This window comes from Marmota monax, unplaced genomic scaffold, assembly GCF_021218885.2.
Source record: "Marmota monax isolate L192 unplaced genomic scaffold, Marmota_monax_Labrador192_F-V1.1 WCK01_AAM20220418_F8-fsc00177, whole genome shotgun sequence".
Taxonomy (NCBI): Eukaryota; Metazoa; Chordata; class Mammalia; order Rodentia; family Sciuridae; genus Marmota; species Marmota monax.
In genome coordinates, this window is record NW_026694922.1 from 379,173 (window position 1) to 404,333 (window position 25,161).

A 25,161-nucleotide genomic window follows, 5' to 3' on the forward strand; every position below is an offset into this window, starting at 1 on the left:
CGCTCCTTACTTCCGGCAGGCCGCTCTTTCCTTTCTTCCGCTTCTCCATGGTGTATGCGCTTAGATTGCCTGGCGGCCGGAAGTAGCTCGCAGTCCAGTCGGGGCCGGTCGGTGAAGCAGTGTGGTGAGGAAGGGAAGAGGGTGGTGTGACCCGCGGCACGGCGGAACCGGGTTGGGCGCTTCTGGACTGAGGTGCAGACAGCGCAAGGGGTGTCTCTGGGCTGGAGTACCAACCAGATTATCCGCCCTCTCCTCCTGGGGTTCCTGGTCCCCGGGCTCCGAGCTGTATCCTCATCTGGAAAATGTTTGCTGCAGCATCCTCAGGCCCTGCTTTGTAGCCTCATGATGTTAATGATGGTGGTTACAGCTCACGTTTGTTGTGCAGTCTTGTGTGCTGGGCATTCTATTGTGTTCCAGTGTTGGGATTTCGGGTCCCACCTTTGTGGAGTTTACCAATTCAGTTTGCCACTTGTACAATTTGTTTACTAAATATTTTTATTCCAGTCACTTTATTTATTTGAGAGCGGTGGTTATTGGGGCTCGAACCTAGGTCTTTAGGCATGCTAGGCAAGCGTTCTACCACTGAGCTACACTTCCAGCCCCGTTTCACTTTTTAAACATAAATACTTGGAGAAAAAATGTCAAGTTATTTTACCATGAAAATTGGAAAATTGCTTTCATTTGTTTTATGCAGAAGATAATGATACAAATATATTTAATATAATGAAAACAGGCCTTTGTTAACAAATTCTGCCCAGATTTCATTGTCTAAGGCTTGGAGATAAAGTCCTGTTTTTTTTTTAAACAAGTGAACCTTGGTATTCATAGATGTCAAAAATAAATTATGGAAGATATAAGTTCTTGAAGCAATTGGAAGTTTCAAAAAAGAATTGAAAGGGATTAATTTTCTCCTTGGGTATTCATTGTTATGTAATATCACCCATGCACCACAGCCCCAGCTCAAGTTTATCATCTTTCCTAGTAGAGTGTCTTTTGTGTTAATGCCTTCCCTCCCCATGAGCCCTGATATAGGGACTGTTATTCTCATTTGATTTGTGAGGAAACGGATCCTGCAAAAAGTGAAGTGACTTGACCCAGAACTTGAAGCCATAAAATAGTAGAGCGGAGATTCTAGTTAGTGCACTTTTGACTCTGCCTCAACACACTGTTGGCTCCCCCCAATAAGTGTGGCAGCTAACTAAGAGGGACAGTGCTGCCTACCTGAGGAGGCTGAGGTGATGACTACAAGGGAGGATGTTTTGTGAGCCTAGAACCCCCTGAAATGTGCATTCTGTTCTTTAAATTTTAGGTTCAGCCATCATGGCATCACCAGATGAAATGCTGTCAAGACTAGGAGGCCTAATACTATAGTTGTCAAGAGCGTTGACATTGGGCTGGGGTAGCTCACTCGCCTAGCATGTGTGAGGCCCTGGGTTCGATTCTCAGCACCACATATAAATAAATAAAATAAACATATTGTGTCCAACTACAACTAAAAAATTAATATTTTTTTAAAAAAGAGCTTTGACATTGGTCCAAGTTTTAGTGTACTAGCTGTGGGATAGGCAAGATATTTGCCTTTGCAATTCTCAGTTTTCTCATTTGTAAAATGTTAGTGGTTCTTATCTGAAAATTTTTTAATAGTAATCAAATGAGAACATACCCATAAAGTGCTTAGATCAAGGCCCACCACATAGTGACCAGTCAGCGGTAATGGGAACGGATTTATGTGAGACAGGTTCATTTTGGACATGCTGAAAGATGAGTCCCTGTTTTACAGAGGATTACACTCAAGCTTTAGAGGTTGAGTGGCTTTTCTTGAGTTACTACATCTATAAATAACTAGAGTTTCTAGTTAGACTTAGTATTCTTACTTCAGAAAAAATCCTGAAAGCTTTTTCCTCTTACCAGCTCTCTCTTGTTTTCTCCTAACCTTAAAGAACAACCATGTCATCAGAATCCAGCAAAAAACGGAAGCCCAAAGTGATCCGAAGTGATGGAGCTCCAGCTGAAGGAAAGCGGAATCGATCTGACACAGAGCAGGTGAGATCAGCCAGGTTGCCACGGTGCTGAGAGATGCAGCTTGTGCTGGGCACAGTAGTACACTCCTGTATTTCCAGTGACTCCAGAGGCTTAGTCAGGAGGAACACAAGTTCAGGGCTAGCCTCAGCAACTTAGTGAGACCTGCCTCAAAATTTAAAAAAAAAAAAAAAAGCAGGTCTAGGAATATAACTCAGTGGTAAAGTGCCCCTGGATTAAATCCTTAGTACCCCCCCCCCAAAAAAAAAAAAAAAGAAATTGCAGCTATGGTCAAGCACTTACATAGGGGTTTGTGTCAGCTCAGGTTTGTATCTACCAGGGACAGTCCCATGGTGGTCTCTGTTTGACCAGGTGACTAGAATTTCTGTGGCCCCATAAAATCTGTGTGTCCACATCAGGTTTAGCTGAGCATCCCAAGAACCAGCAATCCTGTATTAGACATCATTGGTACGTACACAGTGTGATGTATGTCTCCAATTTCCTGATGGTCAGAAGACAGGAGCTTGACTACCGCATAGCTCTGGCGCTTCAGAGATGTTACATCCCCAAGTATGCTACTAAGATGGTACCAGAACCTTAAACCCACAGAACCTGTTCTGTGGCCCGAGAGCTCTTGTGGTCAACAGGTGGTACTTCTTTTTGTCTTTCTGTCCTTGAGTCTTTCAAGCCAATTCATGACTTGGCTGTTTTTGTTTGGCTAGTTGGTTTTTTGTTTGTCTGCTTGTTTGTTTTAAGTAGAATCATGAAACACTAGCTTGGGGTTGTGGCTCAGTGATAGAGTGCTTGCTTCGCACATGTGAGGCCCTGGGTTCAAACCTCAACATCACATATAAGTAAACAAATAAAATAAAGGTATTGTGTCCATCTACAACTAAAATATATGTATGTATATTTAAAAAAATTTCAATTAAAACACAGTATGGGCTGAGGTATAGGTCAGTGGTAGAACCTATTTTAGCATATGCAAGGGCTTAGTTTTAATCCCCAGCACACACACACACACACACACACAAATCAAAACCAGAAAACAATGCTTTTAGCACTTTGTGATAGTTTTGTGTTGTATTATATATATATGTGTGTATATGTATATGTGCATACATGCATACACATATGTATGCATGTGTATGTATATATGCACATATATATTGCTTTTGTGTGTTTTTCATTTAACTCATGGACAAACTTATAAACAGGTGCAAATATTAAACCTCTTTTTTGCAATCTAAAACTCATTGTTCAGTATGAGTCTTGATACATATAAGAAAGAATATTATGAAAGATAAAAACAATGCTTTTCTCTGATTTAGGAAATCAGATTGCTGAAGGACCTTATTTTTTTTTTTTTGAGTTTTGATTATGGCATTCTTGTCTTAGTTTTGATATTATAGTCTGCCAAAGCTTGCTATAACCATTTAAATATCTATCAGTAGAAATTTGATTAAGTGATTTCTGGCTTATCTCTACAGTGGACTTTTTTTTTTTTTAAACTGTAGATGAACACAATACCTTTAATTAATTAATTAATTAACTTTTATGTGGTGCTGAGGATTGAATCCAGTGCCTCACATGTATGAGGCAAGCGCTGTACCACTGAACCACAACCCCAGACCCATACAGCTGTTTTGATAGAAATCTATATTTATTTTATGAGAAGTTTCACTGAATAACACGGACAATGATGATTCTGTCTTGCTTAAAAATATATATTTATTCATAGTATTCACAATGGAGTTGTTTGGGGCTGGAAAGTGAAATTATAGGAAGTTATTTCTTTCTTTCTTTTTTTTTTTTTTTTTTGGTACTGGGGATTGATTAAACACTGCCATTAGCCATATCCCCAGCCCTTTTTATTTTTTTATTTTGAGACAGGGCCTCACTAGGTTGCTTAGGGTTTTGCTGAGTTACTGAGACTGACCTTGAACTTTGTGATGTTTCTGTTCTTAGACACCAAATATGCATACTTTGTAATAAGAAAAAGAAGTTTCTGTTTTGAAAATAAAAACATTTGATATGAGAACCATTTTCTTTAGTGACCTAATTTGGGGCTTCATTGTTAATTGTACATGTTTAACAAGAGATCTCAGTCAAGTGTCTCTAGTCCCAACAGGGAGACTCATTTCTCACCTGGGGACTCTCTCCTTGCCTTCACAGGAAGGTAAATACTATAGCGAGGAGGCTGAGGTGGACCTGCGGGACCCTGGCAGAGACTATGAGCTGTATAAGTACACGTGCCAGGAGCTACAGAGGCTGATGGCCGAGATCCAGGATCTGAAGAGCCGGGGTGGCAAGGATATGGTAAGGAATGGAACCAGGCAGACTTGAACCTGGTAGGTCTGTGCAGAGGGGTAACTTTTGCACCTACTGGGGCCCTTCTTGATCTTGATCTTCTGTTCTAGCCATAATCAGGTGGTTGGAGCCTACAGACTCCAGAGCTGCCTATTAATTAATTGGAACCTGTCATCATTACCTGATTACCCATTATGGTAATGAATGTACAGGATAATTATTTTTTTAAAACTTTGATTTGATCTTTCTTTGACATAACATTTATTGCATAAGTAGCCAGCATTTTTGCTTAGTGCTGATAAATGATAGTACATATCAATTCCCTTGATGTGATAGCATGAGTATGCATAAGTAAATTGGTAGAGACCAAAAATGAAGTTTTCGTTAATGTTAAATGAACAAACCGGACTTTAGTGGCAGAAAAACTAAGTAATGTGTCTAAAAACTAGATAAATTAAAAAATACTTTTCATCTTTTCCCCAGGGATCTTATTTGTGCTTAAGCTGGCCAACATTACTAAAGTTATTACTCATATCTGTTTTATTGTAGCCAAACTTTATGACTGTACTTTTGTTATTATCACTTAAATTATTCTGTAATGCTATTGATAGAGGTCAGATTTTGAGTCACAACGCTACTATTATCAAGTTCTCTTTAGGATCTTAGGGAAAGCTATTAATCGTGTATTGGCTGCACCTGGTCTATCTTTAATTCCTGTCACTTCAGTCTAAGTAGAAATTGCTTTTCTGCCTGGGAACCTTAGGCACTTCCTTTGTACAGTCATCCCTTCTGTTGGTGTTTCCCTCATGACAGTACCTGTGGTTTAGAGCTCCCCCTGGTGTCTTCCTTTGGTCCTGAATGGGGATGGGTCGGCAGCACCTATTCTTAGTGGTCTTTACCTTTTTCTTTGCCCACAGGCAATTGAAATTGAAGAACGAAGGATCCAAAGCTGTGTACATTTCATGACTCTAAAGAAGCTTAACCGATTAGCCCACATAAGGTTGAAGAAAGGAAGGGATCAGACCCATGAGGTAGAGTTGAAAGATTTAATGAATCCTCCTTCCTGCTTTTCCTCATCCCCTTCTCTATCTCCTTTTCCCCTTTTCTGACTTTGCAGATGCTTTGTTCCACCCCAACTTAACCTGCTCTCACCTTCAGCCTTGTCTTTCCTTCAGGCTAAGCAGAAAGTAGACGCCTATCACCTGCAACTACAGAACCTGCTGTATGAGGTGATGCACCTGCAGAAGGAGATCACCAAATGTCTGGAATTTAAGTGAGTTTGGGAACGCAGGGCTTTGATACACCTGGTCTATTGTAACTGCTTTTTCCTACATAGTTCAGTGTGAGCTAGTTTCTTTGAAAAGAAATTCAATGAGCTTGAAGGACTGCAGGATCTGGGAGAAGGGTGAATAGATCACTCTGAGTGGTAGAATTGTAAGCAGTAGTTTGGGGCTGCACAAAGAACCATAGAAGCCTCTCTGATCCTTTTGAGTTTGTGAGCTCCACAGTTGGTAAAGAGTGCTTCTCTGTCCCCAGCAGGAGCCTTTACTTTACCAGTTTGATTCCTGGGCACATTATATGGGAGCAGGTTTTTGTTTTTTGTTTTTTGGTTTTTTTTTGGTACTAGGGATTGAATCTAGAGGTGCTTTACCACTGAACTACATCCTGAGTCGTTTTTGTTTTTCATTTTGAGCCAAGGTCAGTACAACTTTTCCCTCAGTCTCCCAAGTTACAATCCTCAATCTCTCAATCATATCCTTTTAACATTTTGGCCCAGTTTTCCTCTCTGAAAGCACAGCAGTTCATTTTTGCATATGAATCTTATTCTTTGGACCTGAACTTCTTGCTCCTTAGCTATATTCAGGTGAACAATCTACAGTTTATTAGTAATCTTAGGATGTGATACCTCTTGGCAAAACCAAGCTGAGAGATGAGATAGAGGAAGGAGTAAATGGGAAGAGAAAGGAAGGAATTCTTGCTTGGAAAGACATTGTTCAAACTGAAAGAAGGCAGATCTTATTTGTAACAAACTTGGTATGAATGGGGACACATTTGACATCAGGGTCCAGCATATCTTTAGTGATGATAATGCGAGTTTTGTTGTTGTTTTATTTTTTTTTAAATACTGGGGATTGAACCCAAGAGTACTTAACCACTGAGGCACATCCCCAGCCTTTTTTTATTTTGAGACAGGTTTCACTGTTGCTTAGGGCCTCACTAAGTTGCTGAGGCTATCTTTGAACTTGCAGTTTTCCTGCCTCAGCCTCCCAAGTGATGATGCTGATTTTTGAGGTACATGTTACATATTAACACTTAAATACTAATAGAGATCTGGACTTGGTGGCTCATGCCTATAATCCCAGTAGTTCAGGAGCCTGAGGCAGGAGGATTACGAGTTCAAAGCCAACCTCAGCAAGTTGGACTCTAAGCAACATGGTGAGACCCTATCAAAATAAAACATAAAAAGGATTGGGTATGTGACTCAGTGGTTAAATGCCCCTGGGTTCAATCCTTGGTACCTGTGTCCCCACTCCCCCCAGAGAAAGTACTAATAAAAAATTTGCATCAGGGCTGGGGATGTGGCTCAAGCTATAGTGTGCTTGCCTGGCATGCGTGTGGCACTGGGTTGGATCCTCAGCACCACATATAAATAAAGATGTTGTGTCTGCCAAAAACTAAAAAAATAAATATTAAAAAATTCTCTCTCTTTCTTTCTCTCTCTCTCTCTCAAAAAAAAAAAAAAAAAATTGCGTCAGTTAATACTATTGTACCATCGTCAGTTTCTTGGTTTTGATAGTGTACTATATTTATTATCATTGGGGGAACCTGGACAAAGAGTACACAGAAAATAAACTCTCAGTAGTTTGACACATAATATTTGTACATGTTTTTGAGATACAGTATGGTGTTTTGATTCATGTATACATTGAGTAATAATCAACTCAGAATAATTGGCACCCATGACTTTAAACTTTCATCATTTGTTTATGGTAAGTACATTCATACTTCTGTCTTCCAACAATTTGAGAAACTTAAAAGTTCATTGTACTTAACCCTGCTATACTTTTAGAACACTAGAATTTTTTCTTCCTATTGAACAATAACATTGTACCTATTGATCAACCTCTTCCTCTCCCCTCTCAGTACTATGTTAGAAACTTCTTGTGAATCTTAAACTTTATCAGAATTTAAAAAGTATGAAAACAAAATAAAAGAATACAATGCACCATTCCATAATCATTGCTCAGATGGAAGCTGACAAACTCAGAATGCGGTGGAATTCGGGCCTGTGGGGCAGTAGGCAGCCATGTGAAAAGAGCTGTAGTTAGATAGCCTGGGTCCATGTCTGAGCTCTACTATGCACTGAATAAAAGCCTCCATCTCACTTGAAAAATGGAGATAAAAATCCTCACATCCTAGAATTGTTATAAGATTAAATTAAGTGAAGACACATATATAGGGTGCTAATTATTTTTTTTTCTGGGGGGTGGTTGATGCGGTATTAGGGATTAAACTTAGAGGTATTTTACTACTTACTGAGCCACATCTTCAGTCCTTTTTTATTTTTTATTTTGAGACAGGGTATTGCTAATTTGCCTAGGGCCTTGCTAAATTGCTGAGGCTGGCCTCAAACTTGTGTTCCCCTCTGCCACAGCCTTCTAAGTCCCTGGGATTACAGGAGTATACCACTAGCTGGGTGTTGTGGTTTATGCCTGTAATCCCAGTCAGCAACAGCCAGGCACTAAGCAACTCAGTGAGACCCTGTCTCTAAATAAAATGCAAAATAGGGCTGGGGATGTGGCTCAGTGGTTGAGTGCCCCTGGGTTTACCCTGGTACCAAAACACAAAACAAAGAACAGGAGTGCACCACTGCGCCCAGCTGGTGGGTACTAATTAATACGTAGTAGTTGCTGACCATGGCCATGATAATGTGGCCTTATCTGAGCACTCAACTTTGTTAATGCATCAAAAAGTATTGGATTTATTTTCTTTTATACCAGTATGTCACTGTTCATGTAACAATTAAAAGCTTTTATCTTTTTTACATCTGGTTCTGGCATGTTGGATCTCCCTCCCTCCTATACTTATACTTAGTGTTTTGAACTTACATTCAGACTCTTACGTTTATTCTTGTTCCATGACATGTCCTGCTTTCAACCTGACAGTTTAGGTCTAGGCTGTATTGATTTTGACTCTTAGCTCTCCTGCTCAACTGGGAGATATTTGTAAATTCAGTAAGTATCCTTTCCAGGCCTTTAGCTAATTCATAGATAAAAAGGTTGGACAGCATGGACAAGGATCCTATCGCATGTCACCAGTGACCTCTCATCATACTGAAACATCTGATAATGAGCATATTCTGAAATTGGATTCCAGTATCTTGAGTAATTGTGGATTAGGGCTGAGTGAGTGCAGTTGAAGGGACTCCCAACTTAGCAGCTTGACATCTGTTTTCTTCCTGTAGGTCAAAGCATGAAGAAATAGATCTGGTCAGTTTAGAGGAATTTTATAAGGAGGCTCCACCAGACATCAGCAAAGCTGAAGTCACCATGGGAGACCCTCATCAGCAGACCTTAGCACGACTGGACTGGGAATTGGAGCAACGGAAAAGGTAGAATTTACTTTTTCTTGGCTTCTGCTGCTGCTTTGTTTGTTTGTTTGTTGCTGAGGGTTACACCCAGGGGCACTTAACCTCTGAGCCACATCCCCAGCCAGTTTTTATTTTTTTATTTTGAGTCAGGGTCTTGCCAGTTGCTTGGGACCTCACTAGATTTCTGAAGCTGACCTTGAACTTTTGATTCTCCTGCCTCAGCCTCCTGAATTGCTGGGGTTACAGGTGTTTACCACCATGCTTGGCTTCTCCTTCCTGATCTTCCTAACCATAGAGTGATAGTGCTTTGTCATGATCCAGGATCAGACAGCCAAGTACTGTGCAATTAGTAGAATAATCTCCAAGACATTTTTTTTTTGTGTGTGTGTGGAGTTGGTGACTGAACCCAGGACCTCTAGGCTAACACTCTTCCATTGACCTACATTCCCGGCCCTTTTTATTTTATTTTGAGACCAAACCTGACCAACCTCATCATGGGTGGGATTGTATTTGCTTAAGGTTATTAATAGAAAGTTGGAGTGGTGTTTTGTTTTTTTTTGTTGTTTTTTTTGGTTTTTGGGTTTTGTTTTTGAGATGGAGTCTCACTGTGTTTTTCAGGCTGGCCACCACGTTGTGGACTCAAGTGATCCTCCTGCCTCAGTCCTCTGATTAACTAGGAGTATAGGCAGGAGCCACCACACCTGGCCATTAAAGTAACTTTTTTTAGGGGGGTAGTGAGGATTGAATCCAGAGACATTTTGCTGCTAAGCTACATACCCTTTTATTTATTTTTTTAAATATTTTTTTTTAGTTGTAGATGTACACAATATCTTTATTCATTTATTTTTATGTGATGCTGAGGATTGAACCCAGTGCCTCACACGTGTGAGGCAAGCTCTCTATCATTGAGCTATAGCCCCAGTCCCCCACTTTTTATTTGTTTATTTTTTTTAAATTTTTTTTAGTTGTAGGCAGACACAATACCTTTATTTTGTTTATTTATTTACTTTTATATGGTGCTGGGATCAAACTCAGTGCCTCACACATGCTCTGTAAGTGCTCTACCACTGAGCCACAATTCCAGCCTGCCCTTTTTATTTATTTTATTTCGAGGTAGAGTCTTGATGAGTTGCTTAGGGCCTTGCTAAGTTCCTGAGACTGGCCTCAAACTTGTGATCCTCCTGCCTCAGCCTCCTGAGCTGCTGGGATTACAGGCATGCACCATCATACACAGCAAAGTAACCTTTTTTCTTTAAAATTTCAATACCTGAGGGGCTGGGATTGTGGCTCAGCGGCAAAGTGCTCGCCTAGCATGTGTGAGGCCCTGAGTTCCATCCTCAGCACCACATAAAAATAAAAAAATAAAAGATATTGTGTCCAACTACAACTAAAAAATATTAAAAAAAAAAAAATTCAATACCTGAGACCTAAATGTCTTTTGTACCATAAATCTAATTTTTGTTTTGCCTTTTCCCCCATCTTTAAGCATAATCCTTCAGCATCATATGCTTTCTGTTATTTTAGAAAGTTGTACAACATTTTAGTGTATAGAAAAATGTAACTTAAAAAGTCCTTTCCCCTTGTTGAACTTTTAGGTTATTTCCATTTTTGCTACCATAAATAATGCTGTTTACATATTAAATTTTTCTGTACTAATAAAGAGCTTTTCTTTATTAACCATAAATAGAATGTTTTTAATCTGTAATGGAATGTTTTTAATCTGTAATAGAATGTTTTTAATCTAGGTCAAAGAATACAATATATATGTTTTTCCATACTGGAATTTTCATGGTTGCTTCTCTCCTGTTGCCTATTTGTACAAGAATTCTAGGGTTTTTGATTGGCACATCTGTCCTGTTTTTCCTTACATAAGCAGCACTTTTCTATACTTGCCTTTTTCTATAATAGGAGATATTCTGTCCCGTTGGTCCATGTTAGACACTTTGCACTGAGTCTGGTTCTTAGGGAATTTACGTCTGTGTTTGAGCAGAGGGACCTGGACTGTCACTCCCCTGTTAAGTTGACTCTTTGACCCAGGCATAGGCTGAACCATGAGTGCTGCATACCTGTGGCACTGATCCAGAATCCATTCCCATCCTGCCTCACTCAGGCCAGTCTATGGGCTTTGTATTAATGAAGAGCTTTTATAGAATGTCCATAACTGCTTGATCCAGGTTTATGGAAGTTCAGAGGTATTCTCTAGTGGTTACAGGTGGAACTTCTAGAGAGAAACAGGGATGGATTCATTTGTTTGCTCTTAACTAGATGTCTTGGGCAAGTTAATGCCTCCTGGAACCTTAGTTTTCTCCTTTAGGGATAAGATCTTCCTGTGTTTGTATAAGGACTAAATGTGATAGTTCTTATAAAGAGTTCCCTAAGGGTCTTGCACATGGCAAATGTTGGCAAACATTAGCATTTAAAAATTTTTTTTTTAAATTATCAATGAATTTTTTATTTTATTTATTTATATGCGGTACTGGGGCTCAAACCCAGGGCCTCACACATACAAGGCAAGCACTCTACCACTGAGCCACAACCCCAGCCCCAAACATTAGCATTTAATTGTAGCTGCTATTATAGGTAGAGTCTGACCTGTTCTTCTCTCTTATTACAGAAAAAGGCAAGTGTAGAAAATGCTGCTTATGTAAAAAAACAGATGTACCATTCAAAAGCCCTAGAATTCTGGAACAAATATAAAAAATTACTCTAACAGGAGAGAAGCAACCATGAAAATTCCAGTATGAAAAAATATATATACTGTATTTTTATACCTAGATTAATTGTTGAGATGTCCCTTCAAGACATCAGGTGACAGAGCTCTGTTCACCCTCTCAGGCTGGCGGAGAAGTACCGAGAGTGCCTGTCCAACAAGGAGAAAATCCTTAAGGAGATTGAGGTGAAGAAGGAATACCTGAGCAGCCTCCAGCCTCGCCTCAACAGCATCATGCAGGTGAGGCCTGCCAGTCTTGCTTTTGCCTTTACCACTGCCCAGAGGCCACCAGAAGCTACATCGCCCTTTAGGCTTTGCCAGGTCTTACGCTAATCTGAGTACATAATAGGAATGTCTTATGTGAAGTCCTACCTGATTGTACAATAAGCTTGTGTCCTGCAGTAAAGAAATGCTTAGAGCTAGGATTGTAGCTCAGTGGTTGAATACTTGACTAGTACGTGAGGCACTGGGTTCAATCCTCAGCACCACATAAAAATAAACAAAGTATTGTGTTTATCTACAACTAAAAAAAACATTTAGGAAAAAAAAAAGGGAAGAGAAAGAAATTCTGGCCAGGGGTTAAAGGGTAGCTCAGTAGTAGAGCATTGCCTCACATGCATGAGACACTGGGTTTAATCCCCAGCACTGCAATAAAAGAAATGAAGGAAGGGAGGGAGGAAGGAAGGAAATAAATAAATAAATTCTGGCCAGGTGGTTTTAGAAACATATATACACATGTAATGGGCATTTTCTTTATATCTAGAGCCCCCTCTGCACTGTGTCATACTTTTTCAGATTATATAAATTCAGTTAACCCCCTTCATGGTCCCCACTAGCCCTATAGTCTCTAGGCGCCTTTTTTTTTTTTTTTTTAAACCTAGGGTCTCACATTATACTAGGCAAGTGCGCTACCACTGAACTACATCCCTATCCCGTCTCAGGTTATCTAAACATGCTTCCTGTGGATGTCTGTTACATCCCACTAAGGAGAGCTCAGGGCAGACTGTTCAGCAGATCTGCTTACTTTGTAAAGAACTTGACGCATTTGAAATCCATTATGTTCCTTAGGAGGAAAAGTTCCCACATTACCTATGAAATAGATTGTCTTTCTATATAGGTGACCTGATTTTTGTTTGCTTTGTAAAGCTAGATTTGTTCTAAAAATTGTTATGGTTTTATGAAGCAGGATAAATGGTAATATGGAGGAGCTTTGTAAAAGGACCCTAGAGAAATTATAAATTCACTTTTCCCGGACTTGACAAGACCTGCATTTCCTCTCTTCAACTGTAGGCATAGAATTAGAATTGTTAACAAAGATATTTTCCAGTAGCACTAAATAACCAGAGAAAAAGAAAATGGAAATGAAAAGGTTTGGTTGTACTCAACACTCCAAATCCTCTGCATGGTTAAATTTTCTTCAGTTAACTGGACACAGTAAATAGGATCTAGGTTAAATAAACTTTTTGTGTAGTATAGCCTTTCTTTTTTAAATACTGGTGATTAGAACCCAGGGCCACTTAACTACAGAGCCACATCCCCAGCCCTCCACCCTTTCTTTTTAGACGGGGTCTCAGTAAGTTGCTTAACACCTTGCTGAGGCTAGCCTCAAACTTGTGATCCTCCTGCCTCTGCCTCCCAAGTTGCAGGAATTACAGACATGTGCTACAATACCTGGCGTGTAATATGGCCTTATAGCTGTGATGGAAGTATGGAATGGCATACTACTGGTAGAATAACTGGACAGGAAGGAAACCCATTAATAGTATTAAGGGAAACAGATATAAATTGTAGAGTGTATAGTATGGTCTCATTTTTATGTTTTGATCTACAAAGAAGCTGTGTGGATTTACGTGTGTGTGTTTTGTGTGTGTGCTTAGAAGAATCTATATTTACACAAAACCATTACCAGTTACCTTTGTGGGGCTATAAACTGAGAGATTTTACTTTATAAAGTTGCCTACAACTTTCTGATACAACATACATATATTAATTTAAACAATAGTTGGGTGCAGTGATGCATGTCTGTAGTCCTTGCTATTTGGGAGGCTGAGGCAGAAGGATCACTTAAGCCCATGAGTTTGAGACCAACCTGGCAGTATAGTGAGCCCCACATCTCAAAATATAATAATAGTAATCTTATAGGGCTGGGGGTTTAGATTAGTGGTAGAGTGAATGCTTAGCATTCACAATGCCATGGGTTTATTCCCTAGCACCAAAATAACAGAAAAGCATACAGGTGTACAGCTGAATGAATATTTACTGAGCAAACACATCTGTATTGCCACTCCAAAATCAAGAGAGAGCATTACCAATTTTCTAGAGTTCTTTATTACCACTCTCAGACACTATTTACCACTCATAACCATTATCCCAACTTCTTACATAGCTAGTTTTGTCTACTTTTTTTTTTAATATTTATTTTTTAGTTGTAGTTGGACACAATACCTTTATTTTATTTATTTATTTTTATGTTGTGCTGAGGATCGAACCCAGGGCCTTGCATGTGCTAGGTGAGTGTTCTACCACTGAGCCACAACCCCAGCCCCTAGTTTTGTCTACTTTTGAGTTTCATGCAAATAGAATTGTATATACTCTTATGTGTCTGACTTTTGTTGCTCAATGGTATGTTTGTGGAATTTATCTTTTAAAAGATCAGTAGTGCTGGGCATGGTGACGCACGTCTATAATCCCAGCAGCTCAGGAGGCTGAGGCAGAAGGAATGCAAGTACAAATAGAACTGGGGATGGGGCTCAGTGGTCGAGTGCCCCTGAGTTCATCCTAGTACCGCCCGCCCATCCCCCCCCCCAAAAAAAGGGGAAAAAAAAGCTAAGTAGTACTCATAGTAGTTGTGCTACTTTGAGTACCAATTCATTTCTTTTTATTATTGATGTTTAGTATTTGATTTTAGTTAGTTTCAGTTTGGGGCTATTGTAAGTAATGCTGCTGTGAGCATTCTTACCTGTGTCCTTTGGTGAACCTGTATGTACATTTCTGTTGGATATACAGAGGAATGAAATTGTTGAGTCATATAGAATATGCTGTGCATATATTTAGCTTTGGTAGACACAGAATCAGTTTTCTAAAATGATCATACTGATTTATGGTAATTCCCACCAGCACCATATGAAAGGTCTGATTGTTCCATATCCTTGCCAACACTTTGATATTATTCTGGAGGGTATCTCATTATGGTTTTAATTTTCCTTTCTCTGGGAACTAGTGATGTTGAGCATGACAAGTCTTTTTCTTTTTCTGGTTTTTTTTTTTTTCTTTTGGTGGTGCTTAGTCTCAAATCCAGGACCTTACTTATGCTAGGCAAGCACTCTACCACTGAGCTTTATCCCCAGACCCTTGATGTTTACTTGATGCTGTTGGAAATGGTATATTTTCATAATTTCATTTTCTTTCTCTCTGACTGGTATAAAAAATACAATGGATTCATTTATTTGGCCTTTTTCCACCTATACATTCTTTTAGTCATGTATCACTTTGTGAATAAAAAACTGTATACAGGCCAGGCATAGTGGCACACACCTGTAATCCCAGTGACTTGGGAGGCTGAGGCAGGAGAATCAAAAGTTCAAGGTCAGCATCAACAACATAGTGAGGCCCTAAGCAACTTAGTGAGACTCTGTTTCAAAATAAGAAAGGGCTGGGGCTGTAACTTAGTGGTCAAGTTTCTTGGTTTTTGATCCCTAGTACAAAAAAATAAAAACTACATACAGTGGGCACAGTGTTGCATCCTGTAATCCCAGCTTCTTGGGAAGCTGAGGCAGGAGGATTCCAAAGTTCAAGCCCAGCCTGGGTGATTTAGCAAGACTTCGTTTCAAAAAGAAATGGGGATGTAGCTCAGTGGTGGAGCATTCCTGGGTTCAGACCCTGGTACCCCAGCTACATACAATCGCAAAGTAACTGCATGTTCTTATGTGGGATCGGTTGAAAAAGAAAAAACAAAAACACTCTTTTTTATTGCATAGGCTTCCCTTCCGGTGCAGGAGTACTTGTTCATGCCATTTGACCAGGCTCACAAGCAATACGAGACAGCTAGGCACTTGCCACCTCCCCTCTATGTGCTCTTTGTCCAGGCTACTGCATATGGACAGGCCTGTGGTGAGTATGGGGGCTGGATGAGGAGGAGGGCTATGGGAGGAGCAGCCATGACCTACTGAGTCATTTGGAAGTATTGCCTACCAAGGAGCTCCCCAGCCTTGCCAGAAGCTTTCAGGTGACGGATGCTACCTTCCCTCTGCACCACACCCAGCATGGCTGCTTTGACCAGCTGACCTGAGGCTGGACTCACCTAATGGGTATTTCAGAATGGATGGCTTTGAAACTTTCTTAAGCCTGTCTGGATGGCCCATGGGTGCAGTGTCCAGGAAGCCCCTTTGGGCTCCCAGGTGCTCACTCTATCAAGGCACGCTTGGCAGGTAGTCAGTGCTTCCTAATCTGCTTTGGGTGGGGGGTGGAGGGTGGTGCTTGTGAAGACAGGTCCTGGCCAGCTCTCCCAGGCTTTCAGGATGCTTCAAAACAGGCTGCATGTCGTTACAGTGAATTACCATGTGAGAAGATGTGTCCTCATTATGCTTAAGGGACTCTGCTAAGGTTTTGAGAAATTTTTGCTTTTGTCCTAATGCAGCTCCACCCAGCACCTAAACTTTTCTATCTCACCCCATCCCACTGCATTGCATCAGACAGACTTATATTGAGCCAGTGCATGCTCTCCTCCCAGCCACGGGCACCAACACATTACTGTCTCTCTTCTTGTGTCTTCCTGGTCCTTCTCATCTCCCTCCCCTTTGTTCTCCCTCCTGTTTCCATCATCAGCTCATATGAAATCCTCCTCCCAGCCCCCTAGACAGGGTGAGTAATTTTCTTTTCTTTTTGTGTTTAAAATTTATTTGTTTTTACTCCCATTTTGCCCCTACAGAATTCAAGCATTAACAACCAGTGTGGAGCTTGGGATGGGACTCAGTGGTGGAGCACTTGCCTAGCTTGCGTGAGGCCCTGGGTTCAATCTCTATAAACATTTTTAAAAGAGAATGCTCTGTAATTTGCCATTGCTTGATGGGGGTGATCCAGTTGATTTGGGGGCGGGCTGTGATGGTTTGTGTATGGTTGTGGGAGATAAGGCAGTAGTCAGCTACATTGAGGGACTTTGCCTTTCTTCCTTAATGCAGCTGGGCAGCTGGGAGACTATTTCAGGCGTATGTGACTTTCTATACCCTTAAGGATAGAGGAGGGTCTGGGGCTATAGCTCAAGCTCTGGGTCTCATCCCCAGCACCACAAAAAAAAAAAAAAAAAAAAGGAAAGGTGCCTGACTTTGTAGCACTAGGCCCCCAGAGTTCCACAAAGAAGGACCCAAGGAGTCACTCAGTGTGTCTTCAAGCCAGGTATGTGAAACAGGCTGTTAACTCAGTTTTGAGAGAGTAAGCTCAGGTTGCACAGACCTGTACTTGAATCCTGGTTTATCTACTTCCTGGTTGTAGTTTCCAACTTCTCTGAGCCTTAAGTTTTTCATATCTAAATAGTTAAAATAATATTATTCCTTCTATAATAGGGTTGAATAACAACCTCCTACAAGATTGTTATGAAGATTAAAAAGTTTATTTCTTTTTTTTTTTTAATCCTTTCCTCAGATCCTCAGTTTCATAAAAAAAAAAAAAAAAAAGTTTTTTTGTGTGTGTTTGTTTTTTGGTTTTTGGGTTTTTTTTTGTTGTTGTTGTTGTTATTTGTTGTCCATGTTGGGATAGAACCTGAGCCTCACATATGCTAAATGAGCCCTGTACTACAAAACTATAACCCCAGCCTCAAAATTTAGTTTTAAGTCCAGGGAGGTGGCCCACGCCTGTAATCCCAGCAGCTAGAGAGGCTGAGTCCAGCCTCAGCAAAATCGAGACACTAAGCAGCTCAGTGAGACCCTGTCTCTAAATAGAGTGCAAAATAGGGCTGGGGATGTGGCTCAGTGATTGAGTGCCCCTGAGTTCAATCCCTGGTACAAACAAATAAAAAATACCCAAGTCTTAAAAAATATTTTTACTTTTCTTTTTGTTTTTGGTCCCAGGGACTAAGTCCTGGGGTGCTTAACCATTAAGCCACATCCCCAGCTCTTTTTAATATTTTATTTAGTTATAGGGTTTGCTGAGTTGCTTTAGGGCCTCACAAAGTTGCTGAGGCTGCCTTTGAACTTGTGATCCTCCTGCCTCAGCTTCCTAAATCACTGGGATTATAGGCCTGCGCCACCATTCCCAGCTTAAAAATAATTTTATAATTAAAATTATATAAACATCATTCAGTTCTTACCACTCAACAGGGCAGCTACTACTTATTTAATCTCCATTTCGTAGATGTGGAACCTGAGACCAGTGGACCCTCAGAGTAGTGATTTAACTTTGCAGGCCATGTGCTCAGGCAAAGTAGGAAAGAGGGACTTAGGTCTGGGACTGGACTATAGCATCCAAATCCCTACTAAATGAGATGATGCCAGCCAGGTGCTTGGTGTCATGCAGAAGAGAGTAAGCACTTAGGTGAGAGCTGTTGTTTCAGGGTGGTAGACAGGTGTAGACTGGTTTCATTTATTTTTATTGTTTTTTTTTTTGCCAGGGGCAGCGGGTACTGGGGATTGAAACCAGGGCATTCAACCACTGAGCCACATCCCAAGCCCTTTTTTTATATTTTATTTAGAGACGGGATCTCGCTGAGTTGCTTAGGGCCTCACTCATTTGCTGAGGCTGGGTTTGAACTCGAGATCCTCCTACCTCAACCTCCTGAGCCGCTGGGATTACAGGCATGTTCCACTGCACCCACCCGGCAGGTGTGGACTTTTTGATGAGAACTTATAGCACAGCTAACTGAAGAGTTCCGTGGGGCTTTAGCCCTGGGTTTGAATATCTGTGCCTTGGTGTGAGCCTAAACAGAGAAGCATTCACCATTAGCCTCAGGGAATTATTGTCTGGGAATCTGCACATTGAATTTGGTGTACTCAGTAAGTGATGGGGAAAAGATTTAAGTTTCCAATTTTGTTCCTGTCCATGTGGAGAAAGGGCTTTTGCCCTCCACCCGAGTCAGTGAGAAGATGGGGCAGAAGCAGAAGACATGCAGCCCCTGAGCTGGCTTGCCTGCATTGCCTGGTGCCCTTCCCAGCAGCTTTCCCATGAAACTTTTCTTACCCCCAGATAAGACATTGTCTGTGGCTATCGAAGGCAGTGTGGACGAAGCCAAGGCTCTATTCAAGCCTCCTGAGGACTCCCAAGGTAACATAGTGGTTGGGATACCTCCTCCAGGGATACCCTAGTCACCACCCAAGGGCATTCCTTGTCCTTTGAGAATTAGCTGGACTGGTTCTTTGTAGTAGGAAGCTTGATATTAGTGTCAGTGTGTGGGGTAGACAAGAGCAGAGCTCTCAGTCCCTGGAGTTAACAGTCCTTGCCTTTGGATTTCAGCCCTGCCACTCACTAGTCCACTGACCCTAGGGAAGGTATTCAACATTTTTCGAGCCATAATTTACTTACAGTAGCCTCATGTAGGTATGCAGATTAGATGAGGTAATAATGGTTGCAAGGCCCTTAGTATCATCCTTGGCACATAGCAGCCACTCTTAATTATTTGAGTAATTATTATTATTATTATTCATATCACTATTACTGGCTCATGGAAATATGCTTCTGCTCCATAGAAGTGATATTTAAAAGCCCTGTAGAGATCAGGGGTGGTGAGATTATGAGCCCTTCTTTTTTTCTTTTTTTCCATCGCCATGTTTTTTATACTGAATAAGAAGCAGAATATTAATATTTATTCTAAAGAAACAGAGTCTGGGCCTCTTGGTCCCTCTTGGTTGAGGGGCTTCAGGGAGCCTCTGGAGGCCTCTCATCTCTCACTGCCTTCTCTGTGTGACTGCAGATGATGAGAGTGACTCGGATGCTGAGGAGGAGCAGACCACGGTGAGTATCCTTTTATCTTGTAGGGGTGTCATTCTCCCTAGAAGCAAAAGAAAGATGATTGAAGACAGGGCTTCTGGGAGGGGAGCTGGGCAGCCTGGGGAGTTGAGGCAGCAGGTCCGGAGGGAGCAGAAGGGGAGAGATTGCCATGATCAGTGATTACCATCTTGGTTCATTCCTTTGTCCAGAAACGGCGTCGACCCACATTGGGGGTTCAGTTGGATGACAAGCGCAAGGAGATGCTAAAGAGACACCCGCTGTCCGTCCTGCTTGACCTCAAGTGCAAAGGTCTGACTGCACTCATCTCATTCTCCCATAATTTTTTGGCCTACTATAGATGGAGGGGGTCCAGCAGGCCAGAAGCCTCTCTGCCCCCAAAATTATTTTGATCTCCTATTTCTGTTTTTCCTCTTTAACATTCTTTCATTCTTTGATTTTTTTAAAGTCTTAACCATAATAATGTAGCCAACAAAATTCCAAACATATAAGAGAGGCAAGATAATAAAACTATACTTCTTTCTGAATTTGACATGTTAAATCCAAAGAATAAGTCGCAAGAGTATGCAGATTTTGAATACAATTAACATCTTTAATTTAGTAAATATATATTTAAAGCTTGGAATTCCACAGAGAATATATTTGGAAACTGTTTTTTTAAGGAAAAAGTAGAACATGATAAAGTATTCTGGCAGTGTAAGAGTTAACAGTAAAATGTTTGCTTCTTACCCAGACTTTCAGATGCTAGTCCTGGTCTTATTTCCAAGGACAACCATTGATACAGATTTCTTATCCATTTTCTAAAAGTATTCTATACATCTAGAAGCTTTTATGCAACTGTGTATTTATCCTCTGCCTCTTTATTTTGTACAAAAATGACATGCTCTACACACTGGTCCTTCCTTTGCCCTTCATTTTAAAAATTTTTTATTTTGGGGTAATTATAGACTTGTTGAAGTGTTGTAAAGGTAATAGAGAACATCGCCGTATGCTTTTGGTTTAGGGTTTTTGGGATACTGGGGTTTGAACCCAGAGTCTTATGCATGCTAAGCATGTACTCTGCCATGAGCTATACCCGCAGCCTTCCCATATACTCTTTATCCAGCTTCCTCTGATGTTAACATTCTTAATTAACCACAGTATAGTGATCAAAGCCAGTGTTAATTTCATTGGCCTAATACTATTAACTACAATATTATTATTATAACGTTATTGTAAATTGTGTCCTTTTTCTGTTTCAGGACCCAAGCCAGGATGCCACATTACATTTAGTTGTCATACTCCTTAACCTCCTTTGGGCAGTGATGGTTTCTCATTCTTTCTTCTTTTATGATCTTGATTAGATTGAGATTATAGAATTGGGAGAAGAGTAGCAAATATGTGGTCATCATCACCTCACATCGGGAGTACATGATATCATTGTGTTACAAATGATTTCAACCTTAACACCTTGGCTATGTCTCTATATTGTATTTGTTAGAAGCAGAATAACCAAGTTCAACCCATACTCAAGGGTCAGGAAATGAAGCTCCTCCTCCTTTTATGGGGAAGAGTAGCAAAGAATTTGTAAACCACTGTTCTTTTTTGTTCAACATTATTGCAATTGCATTTTTGTTTTCATGGTAGAAGATCGTAAAGTCTGTTTGAATTTCCTTTCTGTAATACTATAGACTTTGACTTTGTTAGACCCAGAAATGATCCCTTCTTTTCCTCCTCCCCTCCAGATGACAGCGTGCTTCACCTGACTTTCTACTACCTCATGAACCTCAACATCATGACAGTGAAAGCCAAAGTGACAACTGCCACAGAGCTGATCACCCCCATCAGTGCAGGGTATGAGGCAGTCACTATGGGTATGGGATGTGAGAGGGGTTGTGATGACAGCCTGGAGGCTACTCTTGATTCCTCCCTCAGGCCCTAAGGGAGCCCACTGCCACTTTGTTTTCTGTTGTCCTGTCCCTGTGGCCTAGAAGTCCTGGCACCTCATTGGGTTTTAGAAATGTTCTCTGACTTGTATTAGTGAAGTCCTCTTATTACACAGCAGATGATAAATCCAGCAGCATATATACAAATTGAGTGAGTAGGGCAGAGCCACCAAACTCTTGAAACCAGTGGAAAGCATGTGAATACAAAAATGAGATTTGGCAGACATGTCGAGGTTGACAAATGAGGCCACTCTTTCTCTTTCTGTCCCAAGGTGCTGGGATTTTTGCTCTCCATCTCACTCAATCCCCAGGTTTGTCCTTACCTGGGTGGTAGGTGGAGGACTGAAGCATCCCAGTGGAGATTTTGAGGAGGGTAAGCAGAGGCATGAGAATGACTGCCATAGCATCCCCAGGACTCACCTGACCTTGTCAGTCTCGCTCTGCAGCCAGGTGTAGGAAAAAGGGAGGACAAAGAGGGCCAGCCTAGGGATGGACTAGCTTTCACTGAAAAAGAATACCACCCCAGCCCAGTTCTCCAGGCCCTGCCCAGATCAGGGGGGCACAGGTTTGGCACTTGGTAGAGTGGGGCTCTTCCCACCCCTTCTCATTCAGCTTGACAATAGAGTGACTCCTTTATTATTTGTTTGTATATGCATTTAATTTTATTCTTTTCAGGTGTCTTCTTTAGTCCCCTTTTGGCATCAGTATTCTCTACATTAAGAGTGCTGTAGAGGGGCTGGGATTGTGGCTCAGTGGCAGAGCACTTGCCTCGTACATGTGAGGCACTTGGTTTGCACCACATAAAAATAAATAAAATACAGAATAAAAAAATAGAGTGTTGTAGGGCTGGGCACGGTAGTGCATTCCTGTAGTCCCAGCGACCCAGGAGTCTGAGGCAGGAGGATTGCAAGTTCAAAGATAGCCCCAGCAACTTAGTAAGACCCTGTCTCAAAAAATAAAAGGGTTGGGCTGCAGTTCAGTGGTTAAGTGCCCCTGGGTTCAATCCCTGGTACCAAAAAAAAAAAAAAGTGCTTGATTACCAGGGGACACTGGATGAAATCTACCCTGTTCCCAGCAGAGGGAGCCCAGGACTTGCTTCTGAGTGCCCAGTTACACTGCTCAGCCAGGGCTCTTGGTTTAGTGAGTAACTCTAGTGCTCCCTGTATGGGATGAAGCTCTTTTAGTATGTGGAACTGGAGATTTAACCCAGGGGCATTCTACCATTGAGCTATATCCCCAGCATTTTTTAATTTTTAGCTTGAGACAGGGTCTCACTAAGGTGCTGAGACTGGCCTCAAACTCCTGCCTTAGCCTCCCCAGTCGTTGGGGTTACAGGTATGTCACCATTGTTCTCTCTCTCTCTCTTTTTTGGGGGGTGGGGGTGGGGGTGGATGGGTACCGAGGATTGAACTTAGGGGCACTCAACCACTGAGCCACATCTCCAACCCTGTTTTGCATTTTATTTAGAGACAGGGTCTCACTGAGTTGCTTAGCGCCTTGCTTTTGCTGAGGCTGATTTTGAACTCGAAATCCTGCAGTCTCAGCCTCTCAAGCCACTAGAATTACAGGCGTGCATCACTGCACCCAGCTCACCATTGCTGTCTTGTTAGGAGAAGTCTGCTTGATTTATGCTAATGACAGGGCTGCTGTCTGGCTTAATTTAATGCTTTATACCAGTTCCTCAGTAAGCTGTATGTCTAACCTCAAAGTCTATTTCCTCTGTTCATTAATTGTAATATCCCCTCCACTAGGGCCCTAATGAAGAGGCAGGTCATGTGTTTAGCATAGATGAGGCATTTGGTAAATGACAGCTGGTTTCTCATTATCCACTCTTTCTTCTTTTCCTTTTCTGTTTTTTTTTTTTGTTGTTGTTGTTGTTGTTGATGTTTTGGATGTTGGGGATTGAACTCAGGGCCTCCTGTGTGCTAAGCATTGACTCTACTTCTAAGCTACAACCCCAGCCCTACTAAACTTTTCTTAATCATTTTTACTTTTCTAAGGTTTTTTATTTTCATTTTATTTTTTGGTACCAGGGGTTGAACCCAGGGGTACTTAACCACCTAGCCACACCGTAGCCCCCCCTTTTTTTTTAAGAGAGAGAATTTTAATATTTATTTTTTAGTTTTCGGCGGACACAACATCTTTGTTTGTATGTGGTGTTGAGGATTGAACCCAGGCTGCACGCATGCCAGGCGAGCACACTACCGCTTGAGCCACATCCCCAGCCCCCCCTAGCCCTTTTTAATATTTTAATAGAAACAGGGTCTCACTGAGTTGCTTAGAGCCTCACTACGATGCTGAGGCTGGGTTTGCACTCATGATCCTCTGGCCTCAGCCTCCCAAGTTTCTGGGATTATAGGCATGTGCCACCACACCAACTTTGTAAGTTTTGTTTTGTTTTGTTTTGTTTTTTGGTAGTTGTAGATGGACAAAATGCCTTTATCTTTTTAAAAATATTTTTTAGATGTTGAGATGTTGATGGAACTTTATTATTTATTTATTTATTTAAATGTGGTGCTGAGAATCAAACCCAGTACCTCACACATGCTAGGCAAGCATTCTACCACTGAGCCAAAACCCAGCCCTTTTATTTGTTTATTTTTATGTGATGCTAAGGTTTGAACCCAGTACCTCGTGCATGCTAGGCAAGTGCTCTGCCACTGAGCTACAGCCCCAGCCCCTTTCTAAGGTTTTTTAATACCTTTTCATCAAAATTTTACAATAGCCTGACACAGTGGCATTTACTTATAATTCCAGTGACTCAGGAGGCTGAGGCAGGAGGATTGTAAGTTTGAAAGTAGCCTGAGCAACTTAGTAAGACTGTGTTTAAAAAAGGCTGGAGTTGTAACTCAGTGGTAGAGCACCCTTGAATTCAATCTCTAGTACTATTTAAAAAAAAAAAAAAAACTGTAAAAAAAAAAAAAACCTTGTTGTTGCAGACATGGTGGTGCATATCTATGATCCAAGCTACTCAGGAGACTGAAACAGGAGGATTGCAGATTCAAAGCCAGCTCAGGAAATTTAGACACTCTCTCAAAATAAAATAAAAAAGGTTAGGTGTGTTGCTCAGTGGTAGAGCACTTGTGTAATAGCACATATGAGATGTTTGAGGACCCAGGTTTAAAACTTTTTGTCATGTACTTTATCTGTTTTCTTTTATTAGGGTTGATTCAATCTGGCTAAAAGACTGAAAAACTTAGCTGGGTGCAGTGGTGCATGCCTGTAAGACCAGCAGCTTAGGAGGCTTAGGCAGGAGGATAGCAAATTATAGCCAGCCTTAGCAATTTAGTGAGGCCCTAAGCAACTTGGCAAGCCCCTATCTCAATAAAAAAGGATTAGAGATGTGGCTCAGTGATTAAGCACCCCTGGGTTCAATTCCCAATACCCCCCAAAAAATGACTAAAAGATGGGGCTGGAGTTGTAGCTCAGTGGTAGCTTTCTAGCTTAGCATGTGTGACATGCTGGAAGACTAAAAGACCGAAAAACTTAAGTTTTCTGGCCAGTTCTCTGTGTGAGACAGAGAAAAGGGCAGAGGCCCAGGGGCAGCAGTGAGACTCTGAGACAGAACAGGGAAGAGCCAGCAGCTACCACTGTCCTAATGTTAAGTTCCTAAAGGCATTCCTGTGACTCAGTAGCACGTTTTTCATGTCCTGATGAACAGTTCCTGATGCTCT

The 25,161-nt window shown here is 41.2% G+C and overlaps 1 protein-coding gene and 1 non-coding gene across 4 annotated transcripts in view; both read left to right on the forward strand.

The window, feature by feature from the left end:
• The first annotated feature begins 8 nt into the window (after positions 1–8).
• Positions 9–25,161, forward strand: part of Thoc5 (THO complex subunit 5) — a 37,271-nt gene continuing 12,118 nt past the window's right edge. Inside the window, exons 1-13 of one of the 3 annotated variants that reach the window (XM_046427292.2) lie at positions 9–124; positions 1,941–2,043; positions 4,195–4,338; positions 5,247–5,360; positions 5,505–5,602; positions 8,795–8,941; positions 11,756–11,870; positions 15,608–15,740; positions 16,455–16,490; positions 18,804–18,881; positions 19,528–19,568; positions 19,754–19,853; positions 21,287–21,395. In XM_046427292.2, the coding sequence (XP_046283248.1) occupies positions 1,948–2,043; positions 4,195–4,338; positions 5,247–5,360; positions 5,505–5,602; positions 8,795–8,941; positions 11,756–11,870; positions 15,608–15,740; positions 16,455–16,490; positions 18,804–18,881; positions 19,528–19,568; positions 19,754–19,853; positions 21,287–21,395 (1,211 nt within the window). In that variant the 5' untranslated portion in view covers positions 9–124; positions 1,941–1,947. Of the gene's footprint in view, positions 125–168; positions 193–1,940; positions 2,044–4,194; positions 4,339–5,246; positions 5,361–5,504; positions 5,603–8,794; positions 8,942–11,755; positions 11,871–15,607; positions 15,741–16,454; positions 16,491–18,803; positions 18,882–19,527; positions 19,569–19,753; positions 19,854–21,286; positions 21,396–25,161 lie in introns of those variants that run through there. The other 2 variants (XM_046427293.2, XM_046427294.2) reach the window with 2 other exon arrangements.
• On the forward strand, positions 3,190–3,315 carry LOC124081148 (small nucleolar RNA SNORA40). Its single transcript, XR_006847969.1, has one exon. It is a non-coding gene; the product is annotated as a small nucleolar RNA SNORA40 (small nucleolar RNA).